Below are 22,988 nucleotides of genomic sequence, written 5' to 3'. Positions count from 1 at the left end.
TAAGCATTTTTATTTATTTATTTATTTATTTATTTTGGGCTATTACAAGATGTTCAAGAGTCTCGGTGATTGGTAGAATCCTGTTAACTCAATCAAAGCTGTTAATAAATTCTTTGAGTTGAGGTAATTAATGGATTTTCGATTTCTTTTTTTTTTTTTTTTTTTTTTTTGATATAATTATTTTGAATTTGTATCAACAAATAAATAATTTATTTTCTCTCTAACAAGAAAATGTAAAAATAAAATTAAAAAAAAAAATCCGATTCTGAATTTGCTGCCACGTCAGCAATTTATCCAGCTGTCATTGAAAACTAGATAGATTTGGAGCATCCAATCCAACGGTGGATAGAAAGCCACGTCATAAATATAATAGATCCAACGGTTCAGGGTAGAGAAAGCTAGTACATCATAACTAACCCTCCATTATTTTCTCTGGATTCTTTGTTTTTCTTCTCATTATAAACCAACTATGAACTAACACAACAAATCATAATCTCTCCCAAAAAATGGACCTTCAACTCTCTCTTGCCCTCCCGTCCGCCGCCACCGCCGCCACTACCGCCGCCGCCGCCGCCACCGCCACCACCACCGCCGCCGCCACGGTGGCTGCCGCCGCTGCAGCCTACGAGCTACACTTACTATCCTCATTGAGAACCCCCAACATTTTAGGAGTCCGTCAAACATCTCTCCGCCGTAGGAAGTGTAATTCTCCAACGACGGGGCCGATCGAGCCACCATATCCATGGTCGACGGACCGAATAGCGGTGGTTCATACGCTACACTATTTGACATTGAACCAAATCCTGACGATCACCGGGGATGTCAAGTGCCAGCAATGTCGGAGAATTTACGAGATCGAATACAACGTTGTTTCGAAGTTTAACGAGATTGGGAGCTTCGTAGAGCACAACATGGAGTCGTTCCGGGACCGGGCGCCAAAGAAGTGGATGCAGCCGAACTATCCGACGTGTCGGTTTTGCGGGGCGGAAAAAGGAGTGAAGCCGGTGATTCCAAAGGAATGGGAGAAGATCAATTGGGTGTTCTTGCTTTTGGGGGAAATGGTTGGAGCTTTGAAACTGAATCATTTGAAGTACTTTTGCAGTTACACGAAGAATCATCGAACAGGTTCAAAGGATCGTCTTGTTTATCTCACTTACATCACTTTGTGCCGCCAAATTGATCCTTCTGGCCGTTTCAGTCGAATTTGAGTATCAATTTTGAGTTTATTTTGTTTCACTTATATCACTTTATGCTTTCAATTTGTTATTCTTTTATTTATTTATTTTGGGTATGATGTTCTATTTGTTGGATGATGAAAGTCCCACACCACATCCGCTAATTTAGGGAGGAATGTTCATGAGTTTATAATCAATGAATCATCTCTCTATTGGTACGAGGCCTTTTGGGAATCATGAGTTTATAGTTCATACTGAATGATCATGGGGAGTTTATAGTTCATACTGAATGATCATGAGGAGTTTATAGTTCATACTGAATGATCATGAGGAGTTTATAGTTCATAATGAATGATCATGAGTTTATAGTTCATACTGAATGATCATGAGTTTATAGTTCATAATCAATGAATCCTCTCAATATTGGTATGAACTTTTTTGACAAGATCGTACCAGTGGACAAGATCGTACCAGTGGACAAGATCGTACCAGTGGACAAGATCGTACCAGTGTAGAGAGTCTGTTGGTCTAAACACTATTATGGGATGGAGAGTGAATTGTGTTTGTTTAATTAGTTATTTATATTAGTTGGAAATAAAAATTTAGTTAGGGTAAATTTCTAAAAAGTAGGCTATGGTTTAGGGATTATGGTGTTTGTTTAATTAGTTAATTTATATTAGTTGGAAATAAAAATTTAGTTAAATTTAGTTAAATGTAATTAAAGATGAATTTATAAATTTTGAAATGGGAAGCACTAAGAGTAAGTGATTAGATTTGTGGCTGTTTCTACTACGGTAATACTCAAACTCATGCCTTATCGAGCATGTTATCCTATTTTTGATTTGGTTTATTCGGCAGAAGCAAATGCTCGTTGTAATATGGGTTTCAATGAAGCAGATTTAGTCATTAGTAAAGCGGAAGTCAACCAAAGTCCTTGAGGGATAAAACGACCCACTTTTTCTATAACTATTGTATTGAGAGAACAATAATGATTAAGAATGTTGAAAAAGTCTTTGTAAAATCTTTCTAACTATTATTCATTATAATTAAAGAGAATCAAATGAAATTATAGTTTTCTATAATATATATATATATATATTTTAAAAAAAAATCATCTATTCTACCTTTAATCAAATATGATGGCTACGGTTGACATAGTGGAATTAGAAAGGCCTATTTGATTCAATTTCTGAATAACCACTAGCCACGATGAATCTAGTGTATATAATAGCGGTATGATTTTTCAAGGTAAAAGAGCCTCTGACCAATTCGAAACAAAAATAAATAGAAAATATAGTTTCAATAAAGGGAACCCACGGACCATATTCTTCACCAATTTGAGTTTTGCTCGTCTCGAATGAATTCAATGACATATTTGAATAAATTCTGACCATGAGTAGGAATGGTTTGTGGATTACGAACAGCTATAATGGTTGAACCTAATAAAAAGTCTTTGTGTGGGCTACGAATCTACAACAAGCTCCACGACTCTACAAGATTCCTGATGTGGGTTTGAAAAATTGTCAACTTCATTAAAGAATTAGGGTTTTGTGTGACCCTTTATAGACTATTCTCTATGGGTCATGTAGGTGTTATTTTATATGAATAATCATATTTTACAATCATCTATGTGTTAGACTTTATATGAATATTAGAGTCTCTGACACATTTCAGAAGTAGGGACTAAGTATCTAAGAAAGTAGGGTCATGAAAAGGCTTCTATATCTATAGATATTCAGTCACGTTCAACGTTCAATCAGATAAACAATTTAAAATGTACAGAATGATCACTCAACGCACCCTGATTGAAACAAACCCTATCCATTTAATTTAAATATTATAGCCGTTTTTACAGTCGAGAAAAATCACTCAATAAATAGCTATACAACATTTGAAACTACCTTTACTTCTCAATGCCTTGCTGCAAGTACTGTATGAGATCATAGCCTGCAGTTGTCCATTTGTTATATGCATCGGTACAGACACGGATCATGAAATTGGCTGCTTCACGCTCGCTCATTTCGGGATGAAATCTCTTCCGAAGATTTCCGATTGGATCGCCACGGCTGAAGCATGGTAATCCGCTGTCTAGCATCAGTAATACGGTGTTGATGATCCCATCCATATGGCGTCGAGCAGCGAGGTACCCCTTCACACACAAACTATGGACATGCACACGAGTTAACGCAATCAATCTCCAAGCACAGACAAGAGAATATAGATATGCAGCAGAGGAACAAACTTCTGTACCTAACAAATAAGTTCCAGGTCTCACTCTTCATAACCCCGGAGGGATCAAGAAGTTGAGTCATCTCATGGCTTAGCTTGAAGTGTGCACTCTCAAACCGCATATTTCCCCCAGGCGATGTCTCCAGTATGAAACCAAAATCAATATGGACCAGCCTACCAACACTGCATCATCCACAACTATTTTAACTCCCCCCATGCCATGCACCATAGACACGAAATTTTAAATAACATGCTAATATACGGATTAAATCCCATGTATACTACTCACTATGGAAGAGATAAAACAATTTTATGTCGTGAAAGTTATATTTGGGTGGAACTAGAGGAAAGGATAGCATACTTGTCAAATAGAAGATTGCCATTGTGCCTGTCCTTTGGTTGAAGTAACAGGCTAGCGACGGCATAACCTGCACTACTAATGATGAAGTTCTCACGAGCTGCTTCAAAACTAGGAGAGCCTACGGGCCCATAGTCCTGTTGAAAGATCTCATACAAGCCCCCATCAGTGGTTTCACCCATTTGACTTCTGCTTCGTGTGTTAGGAACAACCTGAGAATGGTCAATCATTCGGTGAGCAATAATTTAACAAGATCAATGCGAGAAGAAGAAGCATTCATGATAAGGCCATACAGCTATAGTTATGATTAATAAACAAAAGCAGAATGTGAAGTATAGGTGATAGTGTTTAATCCAATCACGCAAGTAAGTTCAGTATGCAAGTCTGTCTCAAGTGCATAAAAACAAACATGGAATTGATAACTTGGCTTAATGAAGTAAAAACTAAATCCAAATTTATTTTTGTAAGCTTGCTTATAAATAGTAGAAGTGCAGGATATGATTTTTATTTATTTATTTATTTATTATATAAGAAACGACAAAAACACCAAAAGGGCGAAGGAACAACCCTAAAGTGCAGGAAATGAAATTAATAACTTAGCTTAATGAAGTAAAAACTAGATCCAACTTTATTGTTTGTAAGCTTGCACTTTCCGGTCATATTTTAACAGGAAATAACGAAAACAATAAATATACTTGAAAATGCTTTCAACTTAAAAATTAAATAATATTTTTCTCACTGATGTAAAGTCATCCATCACTTCAGTATTATGCATTGCAAACATAAAATTTGACGAAAAAATTTGCCGTCAGCACATATGCTTTGAGCAGAAAGCATGCACTGAGAAAAGCATAGTCCATAACTAACCATACAGTTTCCAAAAGTTACCTCGATTATGCCTCTGCCAGGGCCAGTCGGGAGGACGCCATATGGAAACAAATAGAGATTAAGGCCCACTGCTTGAAAGATGTCCCTAAGAAGTGCTATCACTTGCAGAGCAAGAACATCTTGTCGGCAATCATCTCCAACCTTAAATAAAAGAAAAACAGAGCAATCCACGGGCATAAGCAATTCAGTTCTCTAGAATTTGATTAAGTTATTTCTTTAAAATCAATCAGGATATACATGTTATGTACTTCAGCTCAGGCTTGAGAATCAGATTTTTTTTTTCTCTGAACGTCAACTTCATAAAAACAAAAGAATGCCTAGTTAAAATCCAAGCATTTAAGAGTTTTTTAACATCTGTATGACACGTCAATTCAATTAACAACTATCCAAAGTTAAATTTAATTCTTAAAATGTTAAAGTCTCCTCTCAGCCAGACATAATTCAATATAGAAATCCTTCAAAACATAGGGTATGCTCTTTTGTAAATGTAACGAGATTTCATAAGTCTCTTCAGAGGTTTATAAAGCACTCAAACATTCTAATCCAAATTTGAAAATTTCTGGGTATTATATGATGGTTATCAGCATGCTAAAAAGGAAAATAATAACGAGGCTGCTATAAATGATGATTGCTTAATTTCTGATCCTAGACATTGAGAAAATTTGGCTAATTACTAAAAAAAAATGAAAAGAGAGAACTGTAGCAGTCAAGCAAAATTATATTGGAATGACGTGGAACTTTGTAGTTAACTCACCTTGAAAATGCAAGCTTGAGGCTTTATATTATTCGGGTCCCCATCTCGATCAACCACATTGAATGTAATCATGATAGGAACTTTTGCAGCTGACTGCAAGGGTATTCCACTATCTACTTGAATACCACGGACGAGCTTGTTTGTGGCAGTTGGAAGATATAGGTCTTCACCCTCCATTTCAATTTTCTCCAACTCCCTGGGCAAATGATTTTAATATCTTTTTCAGTTAACAAGCAGTCTAGGAAATGTGAGCCACAGAACCAAAAGTTGAAAACACACCTCCTGATGCCAGCTCGACGTTCATCCTTGGGAAGTGGAAAGAGAACACCAGATATAGACGTAACTTTGTCAAAGAAATCAAACTCTCTTTCAAATAAGTCACGAGCCTTGGGAGTGAAACCATTAATAATATGGTGCCTTACAATTGGTAGTAACGCTAGAAATGATGCATTCTGAAAATAGCATGTCACAGGATTATTGAGCACTAAATCAGAAACGACAAAAATATTGATAAAATAAAGATAGAATGCAAAGAGCAGTTCAAGGATACTTTATATCCAACCAAGTGGAAAGTAAAATATAATCACCATGCTCGGGAAACATAGTGTACAGTAAGCAAAAATGAATTCATTAGGAAATTTTTGGGTCTAATGGATAATGATAATCAAGAATAAGTATACCTGAAAAAGGCCACCATTATTTATTTATTTTATTTTTTTTTAGGAAAATCATTGTAGCTAAAATTGGCTCCACCAAACATGGTCTTTGGTTGGCTACTTCTCTCCATATTTCTCTAGGCTTCGAAGATATATTCTTACTCATCAAGATTGGATCTTCAGAATAGTTAAAACTTGGTTGGTAAGGACAATTCCACAAGGTGCAGGAATGATTTTGTAATGGGTAATGATACCAACAAAGTCATTGACTTTAGATCATATTTCCCAAAATCTAGCCACACTGCGACAGGTAGGATTACGTGGCTTTGAGACTACCATCTATCAAACAAAACATTTTTCCTGCCTCTCCTTTTTCCCCCTATTATGTGCTCCTTCGCTCCCCTCTGATGCCTCTTTTTTTCCTTGGTTTATAAAGGTTAAAATCTTTAAGAAGATCAAATTCTTTGTTTGGCAGATACTGTATGGAAAAGTTAATACCCTAGACCTTGTGCAGAGGCATTCTTCTTGTTTCTCGGGGCCTCATTAGAGTACACCATGATCTAGGGTATTAAAAAGTAAAGAATTCTTCTTGTTTCTCGGGGCCTCATGGTGTACCCTTAACTTGATCCTCTCTAAAGTTAATACCCTAAGAATATGAGGAGCATTAGAGGATCTTGATCATATTCTTTAGAGTTCTATACTTTTTGTAGTCTTATAGTGTTTCAGATGGCATGAAAGTCATTATAGAGATAATAGGACAGTGTTGGAAAGGTCCTACTACATCTTCCTTAGAAGTATAAGGGCGGATTCTTTTGGTAGGCTAGTTTTTTCGTGGTTTTATGGATATTTGGTTAAAGGGGAACCATAGAATTTTTAGAGAGGGAGAGAGGTCTTGGGAGGAGATATGGGAGCATTAGATTTTATGCCTGTGTGTGAGGAGATATGGGAGCATTAGATTTTATGCCTCTGTGTGAGCTTCTATTTACGACGTGTTTTGTAATTATAAATTACATTTTAGCTTCTTGGATTGGAATCCCTTATTGTGGTTGGTGGGACTGGTTATGTGTTATGTCTTCCTCTTACGACTCAGTCTATTTTTTAGATGATAAAACGATATCTTGTTTAAGTTTCAGAGTGTACTTAAAGAAGAAAAACGCTAACAGACTTGACTTCATAAACACCAATAGAAACATACCTTCCCAGAGTTAGCATCCTTCCCAGAGTCTGGTACAGAAGTCTCACCCTGCAAGTCATCAATTCAATTTATGATATGAACAGCCAAAACCATATACGTCAAGGTAAAAAAAAAAAAAAAAAAAAAAAAAAAAAAAAAAAAAAAAAAAAAAATAGAATATAACTTTATGACCCATAAAACCATAAAATATATAAAGAGAATTCCAAGAAAATACAAAACCACGAGAAATTTCACAAACCTGCAGGTGCCAGATCAGGATATGAGCAAATATATCGCTTCTTTGAGCTGCTCTAAGCAAATATCCTTCAACCAACCTCTGGAAAGCAAGTGAATCAGATATCATGTAAAGAAAGCTAGAGAATTTAGAATGCAAAGGAGCTAATACGTCAATCAGCGTTGATAATGTTCAAGTCAGCAAATTTTGAATCTTGCTTAAATCCAGTAAAGGTGAAATTTTGTGCGTCTTTTTATTGGCCTAAAAACATCAGTTGATTAACTTTAGTATTTCTCAATAATTAAAAGAGGAGCAGACAAGAAAACTTCTTAAGAGGAGATAATAATAATAATAATAATATTTGCATGTCAAAAGATATCGAGGCAAAAGTAAACCAAAATCCAAAGGATTATATATTTAGTCATATCAATTAGTACAAAAAAATCTATATCCAGCTTTATAGAAAAATCTACACCTCGATATGGAGAAGTGTGAATAACCACGGCATCACAAAATATCACCCAAGATTTCGTAATATGATTGAATCGGTTGATATATTGACAAAAATCAAAATCAACAAAAACAATGGAAAGAGAGCTTCATCCAAGTCCCAACAACTAAACTAAAACAACACTAAAAAGGATTTGTGAAAGAATAATAGAAAGAGAGTTCATTAAGAACACATACCCCTTCATCATATCGCAAAGCTTGCACCAGCTGTGGCATGAAAAATGTAACATTTTCAGGAGGATAAGATTCCAATACCCTAAGAACATATGCCATAACACGTGGATGCCCCTTGTAGGCAGGAGTGAGGAACTCAAGAGCTTGTGTAATCGAACATGCAGCCCAATGTGGCAACTGTCGCAAAAGTTCAGAATTTTCATCAACAGCTTTTGGTGTGATGAAATAAGGCAATGCTTCAGGAATGGAGCGAATATCCAATATGTGCAACTGCATCAAGAAACCACATCAGAAAGATGAAAAAATCAAGCAAAGGCTCATTAAGCAACAGTAGAAGAAATGACAAAAGTTGCACACGCAGATTAACAGAAACTTTTGTCCAAGGATCAATTTTAGAAACAAAAGAATAAGACAAAATTTTCAAGTGAAAGTTGGTTATCGTTTAAGTCTGTTGTCTCTCAAATTCTTGAAAGGGATATTCTACTCACAAAATGCTGGTCCAAGAAAGTCAATGTCCGTTAATCCCCTAATTTGGCGATTTATCGGAGTGAAGAATATAAGAAAAGATAACAGAAAATGACATTGATCTTCTGGGCTCATTTATCTATTTGGGTGTGGGCGTACACAAGTTCGAAAGAAACCCAGCCAAGGCACGGTGCATTACTAATTATCTAATAGGTTAATTTTGTCACTGAGTGTCAGTGTGGAAGTAGAGAAGTTCAAAGCTTCCTACTAAATGCATTGATCAAGAGGTGTTGATTAAATAGTCTAATAGGCTAATTTTGTCTCTTGAAGTGCAAGATTCTCAACAATTTTCCTTGATCTTGTTAGCACACAGAACCCCAACGTTGCCAACAAAGAGGTGTTGATTAAATAGTTGTTAAGGCAACATGCTGGTCATTGAAGGGCACATATTAAAGAGCTTGACAGGTAGCTGGCGGTAAAATGGTAAGTGCAGAATAATAGATGAACATGGTTTTTCACATTTTCAAAACGAAGACAATGTCTATGAACACAAACTTCAGGTTCCTATACAAGGGGGGAAAACTAATCTTTTAGAACATTTAGCATTCAAAATCATTTTAACTAAAACAATAGCTAAACTTATTAAACAGATCAACTTATCTATCCCATCTTGGTAATTTATATCGAATCCATCTTACACGTCAATTATTCCATATTTAAGGACCTAATAAAACCTAACTTATCTGATTCATTAATCCAGCAAACTCTCCAGTAGGAGAGAAATTGCTCAATTATGTCATAAGAGAATTTGTGCTTACTATTAAGCCTGGGGAAAACATACTTGTCATGGCATCAAACATATGTCCTATCCTATCAACTTCACCACAAATGTGACCCTTTCTTCATCCAGCTATAGCTCACCTTAAATAATTATTAACCATGAGCACAAGGACGCTTACATGCTTATACTACAGCTTCAATTATAGACAACAAAACAATGGTATCTAATGCACAGGAAGTTCAAGTTCATGAACTTTAGCTTAGAGAAAAAATTAGGAAACAAAAACCTGTACTAGTTGCTTCACTTCAGCTCTTAGAAATACATTTGTTGGAAACCTAGAGACCATAGAAAAGGCGATGCGTGGATCCACAGAGAAGGCAGTCCGAGCATGTTCAATCCATTTTTCAGCACTTAGCTTGGGTCGAGCAGGTGTACTCTCCCTAAACATTGAAATAATCAAATATATTCCATGTAAGATTCCCAGTTTATGCAAATTCTGCATATCAGAAGAATGAAAATATTCAGTGGCACATATGTTACTTAATATTTGGCTGTGCCCAGACTTCAAGTCTATCGGCCTCATGTTGGCACAACATCAAAAGTAGTTGCCTCCTTTTTTCTCTTCCCACCGCATAATTTTCCAAATGGCCCCAGACAGGGTGATATTGATCGTTCTGTTAAAATTTAAACCACTCAATTAAAAAGTTGAAGAACTCAAACAATACCAGAAACTAAGGCAAAATTTAAACGGAACACGCTAGACACTGTTCCATTCTGCAGGACATATCTTCTTAGTGGTTCATTTATTAAGACAGGTGGAATGGCTGAAGATACAATCATCTTACCGAGTCAACCAAAGAAATACCATTTTCGCGCCCACGTGTTTTTGCATCAGACTGTAGACTATTTCCACGTTCACTTGAAAGGTAATGAAGAAATATGGATACAGATTGAGCCTCACTTTGGGCAAAGTTCACATGTTTTACATCGTACCACTCTGGCTCATGTGCAAACCATCCTAGGGATGCTCTGAAAGAAGTAGCAAACACATGTTTTAATTTCAAATAAAAATTGGGGTGGTTTTCACAAAACAAACATAAAAAGTGAACTGCAACTACAAGAGACGAGAAGAATAAAATATAACAAAATGCGTGGCATTGTATAATGATTATGAAGAGAAAACAGAAACGCGGAATACCAAAACTTTAACAATATCATTATATCAACCACTGTAAACTAGAAATTTGTAAATTCAGTCATTCTAAAGGATGTGAGTAAATAATCGTGGTTATATCAATCTTTAGATAATTAGTGGACTAGGATAACAAAAACTAAGAAAACAAGTTCTCTTTGGCTGAAGAATGATGAAGCAACCAAGAGAAATAACAAAAATGAAATTGCTTGTGTAGTAATCTACTGTATATTACCAAGTAAAAAGATACATAATCGATGGATAACGGTGATATCTCTACAATGTAAAAAGCTGAAGACTGACAAAAAAAATCCTAATAAGTATAGATAATGTTATTCATTCAAAAACTCAAGGGAAGGTAGTGCTTGGCTAATTGATTAGACATCAAATTCTTACTTGAATCCTAATGAAGTTCCATCACATTTTCTTGATATATATATCACAGAACATCGGTAACTGGTTCCAACACACGTAATATATACATATCACAGAACATCAGTAGTCCCGCAGAGATATCAAGACAGTTCAAGTCTCATACAAATCAAAACAGATAGTTGAATCAAAGCCTTAGACATACCATAATATATCATTATATACCATCACAAACGCTAATGCAATACTTAATTTGGTTGAAAAGAAAAATTGACGAGCATAATAATGAGAACCTATATATCCGATCCTCCAGCAGCTCAAGTCCAGTTTTAAAATTCTGTAGGTTGCCCTGAGATTGGCATGAATAAAACTTAAGCCCTAGAAGCATCAGAGTGAAAAAGGAACCAGTTGCTGCAGGATGGTGTGAAAAGTTCCATGGCGGCTTAGTGGACCCTTGTAGCAAGCGACCAAAGAGCAAGAGTTGCTCAACACTGTTATGTCGAACTACCTAGTGAACCAACAAAAAAATTGAAGAGGCTAGTCATATATTAAAAACAATATTAAGGATCCATTTATCAGACAAGCCAATTAGGATTGGTAAGAATGAAACAAATAATAACAATAAGGTAAAAGATTTAAAATGCATCTCTCGTTTTCAAATAGTGGCATATTCTTACAATTTAAAGCTTAAATCTAACTTTAAACCACTCGAGTAGGTCCAAGCTGCCAAATCAAGTGTTAACAATTTTTTCTTCAGGAAAGTGATTCAGTGAAAACATGCTTATAGAAGGCAAGTATTTCATTGCTAATATGAAAGAATAAATAAATGAGAGGAGATAGTGAACTCAAAAAGGAAGGATGCTAAATGCTGAAGAGCTTTACAGTCCATATCCCGATGAGGGATCAAGGAGTAAGATCCCAATAACGTAATCACACCAGGACTTGAAAGGTGAACTACCCAAAAATTATGCACAATGCCCAATATGCATGCACTATGCAGGCACAATAACAAAAAAAAAATAAAAAAGGACATGAGAATGAAAGATATTGTACCTACAAAGAAATAAAATATTAGTCACGCCAAAGAAACACTTGAAAAAGTTCTAACAGTTGTCTCCTAAGGGAAATCATAGGAGCAGCTAGGATAATATTGGTTTCTGTCATAACCTTCCTTTTATATGTGTTTTGACTTTTGGTAACAAACTTATGGGTAAGCACTGACTTTTGGTATCAGACAATAAGCCAAAACTCATGGGAAGACACTGAGCAGCACGTACCCTCAATTTATGTTCAACTTTTACCCACAGTATACCATGCAATGACCAAAGCAAAACTGCAAATATTTAGGATGCCTAAGAAAATTCTAACCTCAAAGCGATCAATAAAGAATCCAAGCCATATTCTATGAGCAATTATTTGTTCAACAGGATCAATCTCCGGCTGCGATTCTGGCTCCCCTGGAGATAAGTGAGGCCTCAACTTGGCAGCAGGTCCTGAATACTTGACCTCCGAAGCGAAGAGACCCCGCTTAGTATCAATTGTCCATAACCATGCATCAACAAGCTCAGCAAGGACAAACGATCCAAGCTCAGGTGCAGCAGAAACCAACCAAGTCCAAATAAACACACCAGTTTCAATTGCATCAGGAGTGGAAATGTATGCTGGACACCAACAAAGAAGGCGTATGAGTTGTGCAAAGCCCTCTATATTTGTTTTTGCTTCAGAAGCCTGAAAAATGAGTAGATATTATAAGAAAAAAAATGCATGCAGACAAGAGGATACTTCAACTGCATTTACCCATGAATAGCAAGAAGGATACCAAATTTGACAGAAGTAAGGCAGTTGCCTGAGAACAAGTTTCACGAAATTTCAACTTGTCGAGGCCACAACCTTTTTCTGCTCCACTAACAAATTGTTGAAGTGACTGCACAAATTTCATAATCAAAATCCCATTAAATGAATCATCCTCATTCTGCGATTGTTGGGGAAGTGCTCCAGTGATCAGCCTCTGAAGGCCCTGACCAAAACCAAGGCCAGTTGGACCAGTAACACCAGTCTGAAATCCACCAATGCTGTTATACAACCTTCTCATACCAGCAATTTCTCCAGCATGGTTGCATTTAACTGTTGCACTGACCATACCAGTACTTAGCACCTCCAAATTAAAGGCCTCTGTCAATTTTAAGTCAGCCCCTGAAGCTGCAGCTGCAGCAGTAATGACAGCAGGAATATTTGCTGTTTGTATGCCAGTCCAATAATCATTTTTTCCAGTGCCAATCCGTATCTCAGATAAAAGAGAAATCACATCAGGTGTATGCTGGGCTCTTTGCCATGTATTCGCTTTGCATAGCTTTTCCTGAATCATCCCCATTAAAAATAATTTTTAAAAACTTGAAAGTGAATGCTTCAAAAAAAATGCGATGGAACTTTATTATTAAGATTCAAGATATGGTTATAGTTCCTCAAAAAGGTTGAAGTTTCCCAGAATGGGAACATCTGATATGTTTGCCACTATTCCTCTTTAACGCTTCTGATCTAATAATCTCAATACAACAAACCCAATTATCTTAACCAAAAATCCCCACTATAGAACTTGATTTTAAGTACTGCACTACGCTCTATAAGGCTTCAATATGTTTCTACAGAAGCAGGTACACTAAACTAAAATATAATAATGTTCTAGATCCTTCTAGCAAGAAAAAGGTCACAAGAGCCACTGTCGTTTTGCCAAGCTGCACGAGGAAGCCATGGAAATAGTGCTCCAAGCCATGTAGCTTGTTGAGTTTGACTATGTGTCGCATACTATGATTTTTCAATAATAATATGCACCAGAAAAAGCAACACAAAATACTCTCATGTTTCTCTCTAGCCGATCTACCAACTAATAGCAAAGAAAATAAACTGCCAACCACAAAGAGCATCCTATGTTATGCTGACATATCTATAATGACCCAGATCGTTCTACCATTACAGATCACACCATTGAAGGGATAATACCGGAGGTGAAGATCTATGGATGAAATTCATGGTGTTGATCATCTGCAAGATTACCGATCATGAAAAGGATCTAATCTTCTTGGAGATTTTAACCTTCTACAGATTGGCAAGAAGGTGACAACTGACAAGGAGGGTTGAGCAAAACAAGCAGAAAGAAGATTTGCAAGAGATGATTTCTACAATTATAGTAGAAGTAATTCTGGAAGTTAAATCATTTTCACGAATAAATGAAATGTACAAAAGCCAGAAAAACCATTGGAGTTACCAAAAAGAATCCCCATTTAATTTGTAGAGTAGATAGAATAATTACAAAAGAACTTAGACGCAAAAGACCAAGAGGTAGTACGAAGAACAATAACATTTGATTACTGATGTGCAGCCCTTCGTATACAAAGTCCTGATAATCCAAGAAGAGGAAAACTGACATCCAAAAATGTATAAAAATCTTGCCAGAGAAAAGTCACCCCAGGACAGATGAGTAACAATTATCACTGTGATGAAATACCAAGAGAAGAAAAGAAAACTGTATTGCTGAAAGGATTTGTGTCTAGCCTGGTCTAAAAATCGCAGCAAAGATCTTGCCTCAATTTTATACACGTAAACCTTTTCTGTGAGTATCAATTAGATAATGCAAGAGATTTATGCCAAGACATCAATAAGCCGTCAAGTTAGTCAACATCCCGATATAAAAGATTAAGCTTATACAATTCACGGATAACTATATCCTGTACTTTCCCCTTGAAGCCCATGTAGAATCATAGATGCAGTTAAGTGTCTCCGAATAACACAATCCGTTTATCCAGTCATTACCTCTTATCCTCAGGTTTCTTTTAGCGTTCCTTCCAAAATTTACTACATTCCACTTCATATTCCTTTTATCAAGTAAAATCAAACGTGCAAAAAATTTCAAGGACATTACAAGAAGGCATTCCAATGGGAATATATCAACGATGGAGAACGGTTATAAAAACAAGAACTTGGGAAGAGGAACTCCAGAAAGTAGATATACAAGTCATGGACTACCAAATTTACTTCAATCTTAGGCTACTCCTTGGAAAATTCTTCTATTCCTTTCCAACTAAATAAACTGAAAGATAGCCCTAACAACATTATCCGACAAAACCATTTTACTCCAACTTTCTAGCAACCATTTCCAACTTGGGTTTACTGTTCCCCCTTTTTTGTAGCTCACATGCCAAGTAGCTGGCTTAAAAAGAAATATTGCAATTTGCAAAGTTGAGAAAATTACGTTTTTTTTGTTTTTATGAGAAACCAAGCTTTTATGTGGAGAAGTGAAAGAAGTGTAGTTAAGAAAATGATGTTAAAAGACAAACTTGAGACAGGCAAAACAGAAAAAAGGACAAAAACGAATATTATTCCCACTGATCAACCTGTAGGAGACCTTGGCAAGTGCAGGGAGCATATGACAGTGATTTGACGATCCACTCCCGAACTACCCTTTGGTACAAAGAACGAACTGTTACAACCCAAGAAGGATCACTCACAACAGTTGAAGACGCATCATTATGCATGGAAAAGAGCAAGGAATCCAAACAAGCCGAATTCCACATAACCTGAAAGCACATATTTCAAGATTTTTAGGAAAATGAAAAGGCATGAGAAAAGAATTTGTAATCAAAGACGTGATTTCACCTGGGGAAACTTATCTCTGAGCTGTGTCAGCAAGTTAACAGAAATATCTCGAACATGTTCATCCCTTTGAGACATACACTTTATAAGATAACAGGTATGAGCATATAGAGTCGAATCTCTGACCTCAGCTTCATTACCAGTTTCAGATATCCGATCTTCCTGATTGACGCCCAAAGGAAAAACAACATTCACATATAAAGAAAGGGTGTAAAGTTGATGATAAACTTAAAAATGAAAATAAATCCTTAACTACACAGGTTGCATCATTTAGGTTTAATTCTTTTATTCTTTTACTCACATTTTTCCTAATAAAACTTTGTAAGAGAAATTATTGTTTAAATTTCTTTGCCAACACTAGCAACAAGAATGGACCGCAATCAAAAAGAATGTGACCATGGTAGTCATAGAAAGCCCAATTAGCAGACACCCACAACGAAGAAATAAACCTAGCCAATTCCTAAGGCTCCTCCCATGATCTCTTAACCCCTCTAAAGATCCTACAGTTTCTCTCAAGCCAAATTCTCCACAAAATAGCAAAAAAAAAAAAAAAAAAAAAAAAAAAAAAAAAAAAAAAAAAAAAAAAAAAAAAACAAGCAGCGAAAGAACTCTCTCTTTATCCTCAAAATGAGGGTTAAGAGGGTCAACTAATTTGAAATTTTCAAATCAATCATATAAGTCGCTCAAAGTTGGTATATAAGAACTTGACAGTTTAACAAGAGTTGACAAGTTGCTTAACATGGATCCTTAAATATGCAGTAGCTGGTGCATCGAGAGAATAGATATTGCATTAGCAGGTGTACTAATCAATAGCAGTAAAGTAAAAGATAGAGTGAGGATACGAAGAAATAGAAACCAAAGAAGTTCAGTAAAGAATACAGGACATACCAGCCACGAAACTGCAGTTTCGAAGGCCCTGTGCACTATTGCTGTCAAACATTGGGCGACAGCAGGCAAAAGATTTGGAGTTTTAAGATACTCAAAAACACAACTGAAGGCACTTCTAGCAGCATTTACATTTGAACCACCATTAAGTATGCCCCCATTGCTACTGAATCGTATAATCTCTAGAAAAGATACTGCAAGGAGATATGTAGCCTTGACACCTACAAAATGAAACAAAGATGAGATGAGATGGGAAGAATGAAAATATCATACTAATGAAAGATATTCAAACAAGGAAACTGCTTAATAGGCAACTGATACAAAAGGAAGTGGAGGAAAATCCTTATATCTCAGGGTGGTTGACTAACTCTAGATCAGCCAGTTCTCAATGGCTTTCTCGCTATTGTCATTAGAACTGTAGTCATTAAAACTGTGGTCAAGCTTGTTCTCTAAAGATGATAGGTTAACAACTCTTATTCAACCGGTCTTGAGTGGGATACTAACTTGCTCTCAATCTTATTTTATGATTTCTATTTTTGTTAGAAATCTAGTGAAAATTCTTAGAGACATTTTGTGAGAAGGCATTAATGAAGGAGAGGGGATCATTTGATTAGTTGGGAGGTTGTTTCAAGGGCAGTTGACATTAGGAGCTTGTGAATCAATAGCCTAGGACTTTGTGATGAGTTCCTAATGGAAAAATGGTTGTTACACGATTCCCTTTGGAGTCAAATACTGTTACCTAGAATTATTTCTCCCCTTTTAGAGGGGGTCCCATCTGGTAGGATGAGAGGCATAATCTAACTTCTCAGAAGTTGTCTTTTCTAGTTTCTCTTTCTTTTCTACATTCGTCTGAGTTTCCCATTCTTTTTTGAAGTCATGAAAGGTAGCGGGGATGGCCCAAATAAGGGAATCAAATTTTCAGTTTTTTTCCTTTTTATGAAAAAAAAAAACTTGATTTTCATTGAGAAAAAATGAAAAAAAAAAAATACACGGGCATACAAGAAAATCCACAAAAAGGAGCCAAATTACAAGTGAGAGTTCCAGTCCAGTTAAGTGAAAAATTACAAAAGAGCCTAGAAACAAAAGCCCAAAGAGAAACAAAAAATCTAATAAAGAACCAGAGAAATAAGACCAAGACCAAGACCAAGTGTAAAATTACAAAAATAGCCTATAAACAAAAGCCAGAAAAGAAATTGATGATCTATTAAAGAACCAAACCTCGATAGAAGAACTCTCATGTCCTCGGAACATTTTGTTATTTCTCTCACCTAAAAGCTCCCACAAGACAACACACCCACATGACATCAATTTATTATTTTCTATAGGTTGGTTCAACTAGGCCAAAAGCCGATCCAAACCAATCCACTTACACCCTACCATAAAAGACACATCGGGTTTGATGGTAACAATCCCTGGAGCCTGAAGATTTGATAGTAACAATCTCTATAGTTTCTATGGTACATGATAGTTTGAGCATTCAGCAATATGTCACTCGTGGAGTTGGGAAAGACTGAACTCAAGATGAATGAGACATAACATTAGGGTATAATTGGAAAAAATTTATAAGTTTGGGGAGGCGATTCATAAAATTGAAAGCTGAGTATGTGATTGCAACAGAACTCCAGGGGTGGTTTGTGCAATTTCCAAATAAATTCCAGACACCTCTCCCTCTTGTAGTACTAAACATGGGCGAGGAGACATTGCATCATATTTTCAAGGACTTCAAAATCTTCCTTCACATCTATACATCTTGTAAATATAATTGCTCTTCCAAGCCAAATAGGCCACACAATAGTCACTGTGATATTACTACACCAAGGAACTTTGACTTTTTTCTTTCTTTTTTCTTACAATTATTGCCAAACTAAATCTGATGCAAGAAAACATGAAGGTTGTTTGGCCAGCAGAATCTTAAGAAAAAAATCCTTGAAAAGGCCATATAAGTCTTAACAAAGGGCCAAAACATGAAGAAGGGTCCATGTTCTCCGTTTTTTGGACAAGAAATAACCAACTGGGCAACAAGGAAAGGTAAAAACAATTCTCTGAAGCCAGTCAACAATGTTAATTTGCTTCAGATCTTAAGGACCATAAGAAAAAAATGGATTGTTTTTTTTCTATTCAAGCTCCGCAAAATATAGAATTCTCCATATGATTGCATCATCCACATAACAAAAACATAGTTTAAATACAAATATAACTTTCAGTAATATATGTGGGTGTGGGTGTGGGTGTGATTAGGAGTCAGAGGAGGAGATCGGCCCTGCCCATTGGAGCTATTACAATATTTCACGTTTGAATACTATAACCATGGCAAACATCAATATTGAAGCATGAGAAGGACAAAATTTTACCTGAAATTGTGCTCATTGCAGCAACATCAACTCGGCCTCCTAAAGCAGCAGAAAGTGCAGCTCTTTGGGCTACAGCAGCTTTCTCATTACCACTCCCTCGCCGACTACCTGGATTGTGGAGAGCATTGAGTTCTAACTCGTCCTCAAGCCACTTAACTGAACTTACAACCTAAAAAAAAAAAAGTTCCACTAAATAGCTTTAAAAACGATGGTTACAAGCAAGACTCTTCAAACATTAAGCAACAAAGGGAAAGTTTCTTGAAATAAGAATTCAAAATCTTCATAACAGAATATAGATGGAGCCATTTATAACCCTCTTTCCCGCACTAAAACTAATCCCAAAACAAAAGAAAGAAAGCGTAAAATACTCACGAGTGGAGGAGTCCCTTGAGCAATAAATTGAACGGCAGATGACCACTGCGTATTCCACAGGTATGGTCCACTCACAGCTTGCAGAGCAATTGCCGTGCTCCCCACACTGTTTAACATAGAGGAAACTGATTTTGTCTGCAGTTGAGATTTTTGTATGGGAGGAGCTAAGCCAAACAGTGCAATATAAAACCACAAGTTTCTAAATAACTTCAAAAGGGATGGCTCGATATTCATTGTGGGATCAAAATCAGAACATATTTCAGCGACAGCAGGCAGTAGAGGTCCCAGAAAATCCGCTCCACTTCTGTAAGACTTGAAGAGCATTAAATATGGAATTTTATATGCAAGGGAAAAAAAAAAACATAAATAATCAAAATAGTACGATGTAACAAAAATTTAAAAGCACCTCTACCTGCCACTTTTAGACTCAGCAGCCAGGCCAACATCTGAGCATAAACAGAGTAACCGATGACGATACTCCAGTCGTAGTTTAGCACTCTTAAGACCACTAGCAATATGAAGAAATCCTGCGGGAAGTATCTAGAATGTAATTGAACCATGAGCATCCATTTCATTGGGCATCTGGAACAAAATAATCACATAACATTATTTAGAAATATGCACACCTCAACACGTTCTGTAGTTGCTTCCGGAGCCACTGTTCTGCTTTCAGATGACCCAATGCTAGAAAGTTTACTTAAGTAACTTCTTGTCAACAGAACTATTGTCTCTCGATAAGACTTCTCAAAACCTAGGCTTGCCATGCGAGATACAGCATCAAGAAGCTGTAGAAAAAATATTAGGACGATACTAAAAAGCCATCAACTGAAGGTAATAAACAAACTAGTAACAACGAAATGTCATAAATCCACATCCACAAATAATATTAGCAAAATAGAAGTTCCCATACTTGAAGTCGCAATAAACCGGGAGTTGACGCGTCACCCTCTTCTAAGCTCTCAATGAAAAGGGGTAATATCATCTCAACAATTTCAGATTTGTTAACAGCAGCAGACATCTTAGCTAACAAGCGAATAACATTAAGTTGCGTAGGAACTGCCTGTTTCTCTTTGTCGTCCTGAAATTGGCGTACATCAAATCATTATGAATTTGGTAATTGACTGTAAAATTAAACAAACAGAAACATTATACGTTTCATAGAAGGTTGAGGATTTATGTAAAACTTTAATGCCATAGATACCCATCGATAACCGCAATAAAAATCAAACAACTTAAACAAACTAGACCATCCACTAAAACAGTACTGAGGGGAGCTTAAGTAGAAAAGAGAGAGAACCAATGAGATTTACTTACAGATTGTATTCGTGGGCATTAAAGATCTTTCAGATATCAGCACAATTTTACAAGAAATCTAATAATGACAAAGCTTTTATTTCATACGAAAGAAAAAAGAAAAAGAGGCAATGTGTAACCGCTTATTGTTCACTCAGCAATCTCAAATAACCAACCTGCTCCTCAGAATCATTCCGGTCACGGATGCTCGTGGCCAATCCCATGATAAATGTGTCAACGGGAGCTCGATCTTTGGTCCAGCAAGATTCTATTATCTCACAACATGTTGTCAAGACACTTTCAAACATTGCTCCCTGGTTGCTTCCCCAAGTATCAGCCTGGAACAAATACATTCAATACATTGCGAAATTGTTAACCATCCTCTGAGTTTCGAACAAAGATTTGATATAGGAATCTTGTTACGCTTTCTCTGCATATAGAAAAAATTAAACCAATCAAGAACGCTTACCTGTGCACACACTGTTAAAGCTAGAGGTTTAAGACGGATGAGCAACACTCGTAATGGCTGACCTCCACGAGTAACAGCAATCTGTGCCAGTCCAGTAAGCAAGGAACCAAAGAGTTCTTCACAGATTCTCAACTTTCTCCACACAGAGAGTAAACAGGCTTCAGCAGCATCCATCAATAATGCAAAAGTCTCAAATATTAACTTCTTAGCCGGTTTCCCATCAAAATCTAGAGAAGCAACGGTCGTCATTTTTAACCTCGCAGCAGCTTGATAAACCAAGAGTTTAGTATTAATTCTTGCTTTTAAAACTGAACCCTGTTCGCTCCAATCTCGCTTTTTAATCTGCACATATCAATCAGCAAGTTTAACAATTACTATTGAACTTTCTTCTATCTAAAACGTTGTCCACATAAATTCATTTTGGAAAGTATAGTTTTGCCAAGACAATTTCTTGCAAGTTTGACAATGAAAATGTTAACCTTTAGGAAAGTTGGCAATGTCTGGAGCTGCTTCTTAGCCAATGCTCTCATCTGTTCCCAGAGCCTTGCATCAAAGGAAGAATTATCTAAAATGTGGGTCATTAATTTGAAGGCAATCTCCTGCTTCTCCAAATTCTCGATAGACTCGTCCTCAAAGAAGGCAACTTGTTGCCTAACGAAAGCTACGCCGCCCTCACTGGTTCCCAAATTCATACCTAATTGGTCTAAACCACTCTTCCAAAGAATGCTGTTTCCGTTCATCATCCCCGACCCTCTTGAGGACGCACTAGTGGCGTCGTCTGTGATGCGTGAAGCACCGCTACTTAAGGAACCTGACACTTGGCCGTTCTCATTTCCAGGGCTTAAGCCTCCATTCGAAGGCTGATGGCTTACACTCAATGGCGAACTCTGAGACGATGAGGGCTCAGAGTTTGCCTGAATTTGTTCCCTGGGCGTTCCAGGGACAACTTCTGATATCAAAAAAAGATCAAGAATGCAACTAACCAATTTATCTGCATCGGAAGGGATAATCGGGAGAAAACTTTTCGACAGAGCCACAAGAAAAGCTCTAGAAATTGCCGAACCTTCACTGCAATCATTAATTGCAGACAACACAACCTCACTAGTGAATCCCGAAACCTCCATGGCAAAATCTGTCGATAATTCACAGGCTTTCGACGTGTAATTCAAGAATTCGGTAAAAAACGAAGCGATAGCATCATTTCCGAACGACTGCGGCCAGAAAGATAAGCTGAAAGAGAGAGGAATTGAACGAAGAAACTCGAGGACGACAGATTTGGGGCGTAGACCAACCGATTCAGGGCATTTAGAGAGAAGTCGAGCAACCGCAAGCACTGCATTGAGCTGAGAACGCGAAATGGCAGGAGATCCAGCAAGAATAGCCTCAGATGGAGGACATCGACTACAAATCCACGAGAGCTTTTCAGAGAACAAGGCTGGATTCTGCGCGATCAAGTCGCAGAGCTCAATCAACGCGTCCATTGCAACCAAATCTGAAAAAACAAACGATACGTTCGTGCAACTGGATGAAATATTGCGCTAATGTCAGACAACAAAACTCCGAGCTCGAAAAGAAGCTTCCATGGTGTAAACTAAGCAGAACTGAGAGAGAATTTCCCCCCTAATCTAGCTCACCGATTCTCTGTTCCTGAAAACTCTCAAAAAAAAATTTGCTAGCCATTCGATCGATCTGCGTCGGATTACACAGTCGCGCTTTGATCGATCTGCATCGGATTACACAGTCGAGCTTTGATTTCGTCAAAATCTTTAGGTTGCTGTTCATTTCGGTCCCGAAATTAAGATTTTTTTTTTTTTTTTTTCATATTTAAAGGAAAATTTTATTTATTTCTCACTTTTTTTTAATTTTCTTTACAAATTCTCCCTTTATTTTGCCAAACTCAAATTCACGTGATTTTCAATTAGAAATTTTATTTTTATTTTATACATATTTATTTTTTAAAAAAATATTTTAAGGTGGATAAGTTTTATCTTTTAATATAATTTTTATT

The 22,988-nt window shown here is 36.7% G+C and overlaps 2 protein-coding genes across 2 annotated transcripts; one reads left to right on the top strand and one right to left on the bottom strand.

The window, feature by feature from the left end:
- Positions 1–49: 49 nt before the first annotated feature.
- On the top strand, positions 50–1,236 carry LOC111470968. Its single transcript, XM_023116633.1, has 2 exons — positions 50–65; positions 574–1,236. Exons 1-2 carry the CDS (start codon positions 50–52, stop codon positions 1,206–1,208), a joined length of 651 nt encoding a protein of 216 aa, XP_022972401.1. The 3' UTR covers positions 1,209–1,236.
- Positions 1,237–2,878: 1,642 nt separating this feature from the next.
- LOC111471091 (phosphatidylinositol 4-kinase alpha 1-like) lies at positions 2,879–22,778 on the bottom strand. The gene is made up of 26 exons (XM_023116783.1): positions 21,460–22,778; positions 20,981–21,322; positions 20,688–20,849; positions 20,129–20,296; positions 19,845–20,003; positions 19,631–19,758; positions 19,219–19,522; positions 18,847–19,015; positions 16,499–16,716; positions 15,614–15,772; positions 15,352–15,534; positions 12,783–13,319; positions 12,332–12,691; positions 11,257–11,471; positions 10,245–10,428; positions 9,940–10,073; positions 9,686–9,839; positions 8,157–8,423; positions 7,494–7,571; positions 7,256–7,303; positions 5,684–5,856; positions 5,405–5,600; positions 4,651–4,791; positions 3,766–3,974; positions 3,426–3,587; positions 2,879–3,337 (listed from the first exon to the last, which is right to left on the bottom strand). Exons 1-26 carry the CDS (start codon positions 22,459–22,461, stop codon positions 3,079–3,081), a joined length of 6,111 nt encoding a protein of 2,036 aa, XP_022972551.1. The 5' UTR covers positions 22,462–22,778; the 3' UTR covers positions 2,879–3,078.
- Positions 22,779–22,988: the final 210 nt, after the last annotated feature.

This window comes from Cucurbita maxima, unplaced genomic scaffold (genome assembly GCF_002738345.1).
Source record: "Cucurbita maxima cultivar Rimu unplaced genomic scaffold, Cmax_1.0 Cma_Scf00048, whole genome shotgun sequence".
Lineage (NCBI taxonomy): Eukaryota > Viridiplantae > Streptophyta > Magnoliopsida > Cucurbitales > Cucurbitaceae > Cucurbita > Cucurbita maxima.
Note: the sequence above shows the minus strand (reverse complement) of the source record. Positions and strands in the feature narration are given on the sequence as shown.